The sequence below is a fragment of the Styela clava genome, chromosome 5 (assembly GCF_964204865.1).
Source record: "Styela clava chromosome 5, kaStyClav1.hap1.2, whole genome shotgun sequence".
NCBI classification, from domain to species: Eukaryota; Metazoa; Chordata; class Ascidiacea; order Stolidobranchia; family Styelidae; genus Styela; species Styela clava.
In genome coordinates, this window is record NC_135254.1 from 1,960,514 (window position 1) to 1,966,513 (window position 6,000).

Genomic DNA, 6,000 nt, shown 5'->3' on the forward strand with positions numbered 1-6,000 from the left:
CCATGAGTCTCCCTGGCGCCAACAACTGTTGAATTCTGCAGATTGTGGATGGAAACACACACATGCACTCAAATCGCTCATTGGCTTTAAGATTCGCTGGGTAGAATATTCAAATGAAAAACTATGATTTTAAATGATTTGCCGATTTCTGTTCAAGTCCATGTATCTGAAACGAATACCTGGCTAACTAATCCCATACGCGACATGGAATGGTAACCGGGCGAGAGGCCGTGATTCGCCATATTGTTAACCCGTCTTATCGGCTTTCCTCTTTCCCGGGATAAATATGTAAATCCTATCCTTCGTGTGAAACAGCGCAATAAACTGGCGGATGCAAAAAAATATTAAAGTAATATGAATTCAAATCAAGAAGTATGATTTCATTCCAACCCTTCGTTATCCGAAACTTCAATATGACTAAGTTGAAAAACCGAATCCCTCGTTTTTTGAAGTTCGACTGAAAATCTTTATCATTGACCTTTAACCGCAATCAGAACTCGACGACCTTGCTTCCAACTTCAGATAATTTATTGAGAAATCAATAGCCTTCAGCCCATGTCACAGACTCTTATTACGCATATAATCCACCCCGTTTTTAACCCATGGCTGGACGTTTAGACCAGGACTGCCCAAACTTTTAAGCTTGCGACCCCAATATATAAAAATTTTCCGCGACCCCTGGTCGGCTTTGTTATGCAAGCGCTCATCTTCTCGGGTCTTACGATCAAAGTCGGCATTGTTTTGCAGGCGCACCGCTTCTTTGATTACATGTATTCTATCGAAATCGTGAAGATTATGTCCCGCACTAGTTTTATTAATTGTGCTTTGAATCAACTTCTAAAAATTTAAAATAGATATATATAGTGTTTTGCATAGTACTTTGTGTGAAATTGATGTACTCTTTGCGACCCCTCAAATTCGTTGCGCGGCCCTCAGGGGTGTCGTGACCTCCAGTTTGAGAAGCTCTGGTTCAGACTACCAACTGTTATTTCTGGTCAATCGCGAGCATTTTTGGGTCAATGGCGATACTTCCCAACTTATGACTGCCATTTCAAATAATTGTCTGCTGTTTCCGATTGATGTCGGCTTTTATCGACCAATGAAGACTCTATGTGACCATTTGCTCCGCTTTTGGGGGAATTGGAAATCATTTCGCATTGTGCCAAGCATTTTATGTTGAGTTCTCTTGATCTTATTCGGGCCGATTTTCCGCGATCTGTCTGCAACCTTGCAATTCGAAAAAAACTCAGTCATTTAACTAGAATTCGATAATAACTGGATTGTACTTACTTGTCGAGTCTGGATTGTTAAATTACAATATTTTTATTTCGTGATGTTGGACATTTTTTTCTCTCTTCATTTTTTTCTATTACAATTGTAAATTATTGGATAAAATAAACCAAAAAACATTGCATATTGATATATATTGTTCACGGAATGAAAAATCCGAAAAAAGAAGATTATTTTTTAATTGTATGAACGTAACTATGGAAACAATCAAGAATCCGCCATTCCTATTTTCAGAAAGGCATGAATTTTTGAGACAAAAAATAAAAAAATACGGTTTTTAGGATGTGAATTACACTATACAGGGTGTCCATAAAGTCAGTTCTCAATATAACTATTTTTTACTTCATCAATACATCTGTGGGGGCCAAACTATATATGGTGTCGATAAATTCTGTTTGCAATTTTAAATAATTTAGGACTTAATGGACACCCTATATTACGCCGAGTCGCGTTTATGTTTTGTCTAGCCGCGTTGGAAAGATTCGGGTCATTTACTGGATGAACTGAAGTACGAAAATTCTTGTGTTTTCTAACATTCAATGAAGTTTAACTTCAGGCTAGATTAGGTGGTCGCGATGACTCAGAGGTTAAAGCGTTGGTTCCAATATGTTGGTGCCAGAACTTGAAGTTCTCATTCCCCCACCCCATATCGAAGTGAGCAGGCTGGGAAACTACGCATTTGCGGAAATCTCACCTCAAAAATAACTAGATAAGAATAAGCTACAAAAACATATAATAAAAATAACAGAAAGCACAACATCTCTCTGCAATCTCTAAACTTCTAAACAATAAAAAAATGTAAAAAAGATCAAATCTTACTTTTTGTTTTTAATTGGCTTCACGCCCTTTCAAAAAAAATGTTTGCGATCTCTTGTGCGGCGCGTCCCACCGTTTGAGAACCACTGTTATAAAGAAACTGCATGGAATGACTCAGAATCGACATCAACTGACGGCAGTGGAATTTAACTCAGCGGTTTACTCGGATGACTCGTAAAATGACCTGACTCGCGACGGGCAGTTCAGGAACTTTTACACCTAACAGTGGTTTCCAGCTGTTCAAATTATGCTGAGTCTAGCTTTACAAGCTTTGATAAATTTTGCCGATTAACGTTTTGCGCCTAGCATTGTGACCTCTCTCCAATTGCTCTGAGACGGGCCCCGGTTGGGAATCGCTGATTCAGAAACTAGAGGCATAAGTGTGCTTTCTAGCTGTTCAAATAGTGCTGAGTCATATTCTACAAGCTTTTGTAGAATTTTGCTGAGTAACTTTTATTTGAACCTTATAAAGAATGATTATGCCAAGTCATATTTATGAGTCTCCTAGCACAGTTGAATTTCATTTGCCTAATGTGGGCAAAGCAAAGCACTTAATTATAAACTACTACTGAACTAACTTTGTTTCAGAGATTCTCTCCCTAATGTGCCTGCCCTAACCCAAGATATGGTAGGCGTGGTCTTTTTTTCACGCATGAGTATTATTCCATTTTACGGTTCCTTTTCTAATGGGTTCGCATAAATTGACAAAATAATAAAAAATCACAAATTATCGAATCAATATTTATTATCTTGTTCGGTTATATACAGAAATCACTTGGAGCAACTTATGAATTTTATTTTCTGAGCAAAAAGTTTCAATAAGAAAGGAGACCAGTTCAAGGTATGGCTTATACGATTAACAATAGTAAAGAAATAATATAAGTAATAAAAAGTGAGAACTCTTTGTCGTTTATATCATTCAGTCCGTCAACGAAGTTCTGTCAGGTTTTGAGCTGGTTTTATATTTCACAGATGATACCGTGGAGTGAATAGGATGGTTGCTCATTGAACATTCCCTGACGTGAAAACTCTGGATCTTTATTAACATCAACACCAACATTTGTCCACGATGCATCGGATTTCGGATAACCAGGATACCACACTTCAGTTGCTATAGAGGTTGGTTCTCCACTTGACAGCAAAAGCTGATTGTTCTGTAACAATTAAATGAAGGCTTTAAAATCTGTTGCTTGAAATGTTAATGCAACTGACATATTAGATGAAGAATGAAAATATTTGCTTTCCGTGATGAGTTTTATAGTAAAGGTAGTCATCATAGACGAAGTCTTGTAAGTTATGTGTAGGAACTACATGAAAATGAGTGAAAACCAGAAAATACTGGAAAAATCACAAATTCTGAAATATTCGGCAAATACCACAATATCAATTACACAGTTCATCTATGACGTCACAATATAATTGAAGTTACAATGATATTGGGTTTTTCTAATTATTCAATTCATTAAAAAATCATAAGGCATCGTTAACCTGCTTATTATTTGGTAATTTTATTGAAAACTGCTTTGAGCCAACCTTGGACCAGGTGAAGTTTACGAAAATGAGTCAAACTCTGCTAAAATTGTGATCTATTAAACTGACCTTATACTGCATCCCAGTCCAGATGGCTTTATATGTCGAAGAAGCAGGAATCAGTGAACGTAAGTAAGTGCGAAGTGACTGGTAATGCGCGAGGTCGTAAATGTTCGCGAGTTTCCCGTTGTTCATTGATTTGCAGATTGGTTGGGCATCATTGAAGGTGACATTCCGTGTATCATACACGACTATTCGGAAGCATTTCGTCTTATACGTGACGTCACATTTAACTAAAAACAACATTATTGTTGTCATTCAATTTTTTATATTAAAATTTTAGAATATTTTAACGATCTGGGATTTAAATTTTGTCGGATTGCTTCATTTCAAAATAGAAATTTTGGAAATACTGTAATCTACTAATTTTGGAGATGGGAAATATGATAAGACGAAAACTAAATAAAACGACAGAACAAATTTGTTTCAAATATCATAATAGCTATCAAGTTTAGATACATGGTTGGTGGGCTTAACAGAAATCGTAACAGACTAGGGGTTGTGTTGATCACCCAGTAGCAACTCAGGGCCCAATACTTAAAATCTTCATAAAATGAAATACTAATGCTTTGAGGGGTGTGGCATATTTTATAGTCAAATTATAAATCAGAAAACACACATATAAATTACTTTCAGCTTTTTTCTTTTCATCAAGACTCTTCTGGATCAATTTGAGGATATCTGTAAATAAATGACATATTTCATTTGAGTGTAGATTAATGCATTTAAGTTAGTTTCGATTATTATATCGTCCACAATTATTTTTTCATCGACGACTTGTTTAAATTTTTACCCACTGTATAATTTAACTATCTTACACACCACGAATATTTTTAGACCATTGCGTAATTACGACTATATCATGAAGTAGGACGAACTCACCGGATCCATCGTCTATCTGTGAAATAAATAAAAAATACAGATGATTAGTAAAGTGAATATAACACGTAAGTTAGGCTATTTTATATTAGTTGCGTGAGATGCAGAAGTCGGATTAAAAATTGGGGGCTCCCGAAATATGCGAACCAAGATGGCTGACATCGGAATGTAATATGTGTACTAGGTTAGGGTTAGGCCATAATTTTAGGTATAAATACTACGGGAGGCTCTTGGCTAGTCTTCGAACTAATAATAGGACTAAAATAAGGAAAATTGGAAAAAAATTATGGCCTAACCTGTTACCTATGTTACGTTCCGATGTCCGCCATCTTGGTTCGCATACTTCGGGAGCACCAAAAATTGTGTTGGGAATTAAGAAAAAAAAAGCTTCGAGTCCTTTCAAAAGTAGTCAATCTGAAAGGTCTAAGCCTTCCTTGGAGACAAAGCGTGAAAAAGCTGATAAAAAACACTTGATTTTACCTCGCAATCTCCAACCTGGACAAGTTTCCCCTTCACGATCTGGGAACGGCAGATTCCAGCTGTCAAAATTAAACGTGAAGTTCAATATAACAACATCATGCGCCAAAAATTATAGATGTTGCTACACTCGTTGAATGTGATATCTTTTGCAAATGATTCAGAAAGCTCTTATATTTTAGAATTCATGGTGCCAGAAGACGGATAAATTTATCTAGTAATTGTATCCGAAACAAATCTTACCCGGTAATTTTACTTCAGCCAGCAAGCCACAGATGAGGGAGAGAAAGAAAAGTATTTCGACGACGTCCATATTTGCTTCTCGAAAGGTTTGGTGACGCAACCAAATGCTTATCTATGAAGTAAATATCTGTGATATTCAAGGTTATTGTAGGTTTAGTAGCGTTACAATTGGCTGTATTGGGTGGCATTTTTTGTAATATTTGTAGCAAGTTTCGTGGGTAAAGGTAACGCAGAGGCGTTGTACTATATAAGATGGAGCGCCACTCCATAAACTTTAAGTCGAAGCAGCTCGGAGGTTTTTGATTTTGAATAGCGAAGCTCGAAAATTTAGAATTTTAGATGACCCTGCTTGACTTACGTATGACCCAACGAACTAGCTTGGAAAGTATCAATCGTACGTTGCCGCCATGACTATTAAACACCACTCTTACAATCTTTCATTGAAGCCTTTTCCTGCACAACTACCACAATTACACATTCCTGTTTCTATTAATTCATAACTACTGAGGAATTCATACCTACTGAGAAATTCATAACCTTTTTTGCATATTTTACCCCTTCATCAAACAGGATTACAAAATTTACCCCTAAAACATCATTAATTAAAAGTTATCAAGTAAAGTATAAAGGGCCCTAACTGTAGACGCGAAGCCTTTTTTTACTCTCTTTTTTAATCCATATTCGCTTCTGTATTGAAAAAAGGAC

The 6,000-nt window shown here is 36.4% G+C and overlaps 1 protein-coding gene across 1 annotated transcript; it reads right to left on the reverse strand.

The window, feature by feature from the left end:
* Positions 1 to 2,833: 2,833 nt before the first annotated feature.
* Positions 2,834 to 5,524, reverse strand: LOC120344517 (uncharacterized). Its single transcript, XM_039413779.2, has 6 exons — positions 5,296 to 5,524; positions 5,056 to 5,114; positions 4,579 to 4,594; positions 4,327 to 4,377; positions 3,706 to 3,929; positions 2,834 to 3,260 (listed from the first exon to the last, which is right to left on the reverse strand). The coding sequence occupies exons 1-6, from the start codon at positions 5,363 to 5,365 to the stop codon at positions 3,066 to 3,068; spliced, it is 615 nt and encodes a 204-aa protein (XP_039269713.1). The 5' UTR covers positions 5,366 to 5,524; the 3' UTR covers positions 2,834 to 3,065.
* Between the last annotated feature and the right edge of the window lie 476 nt (positions 5,525 to 6,000).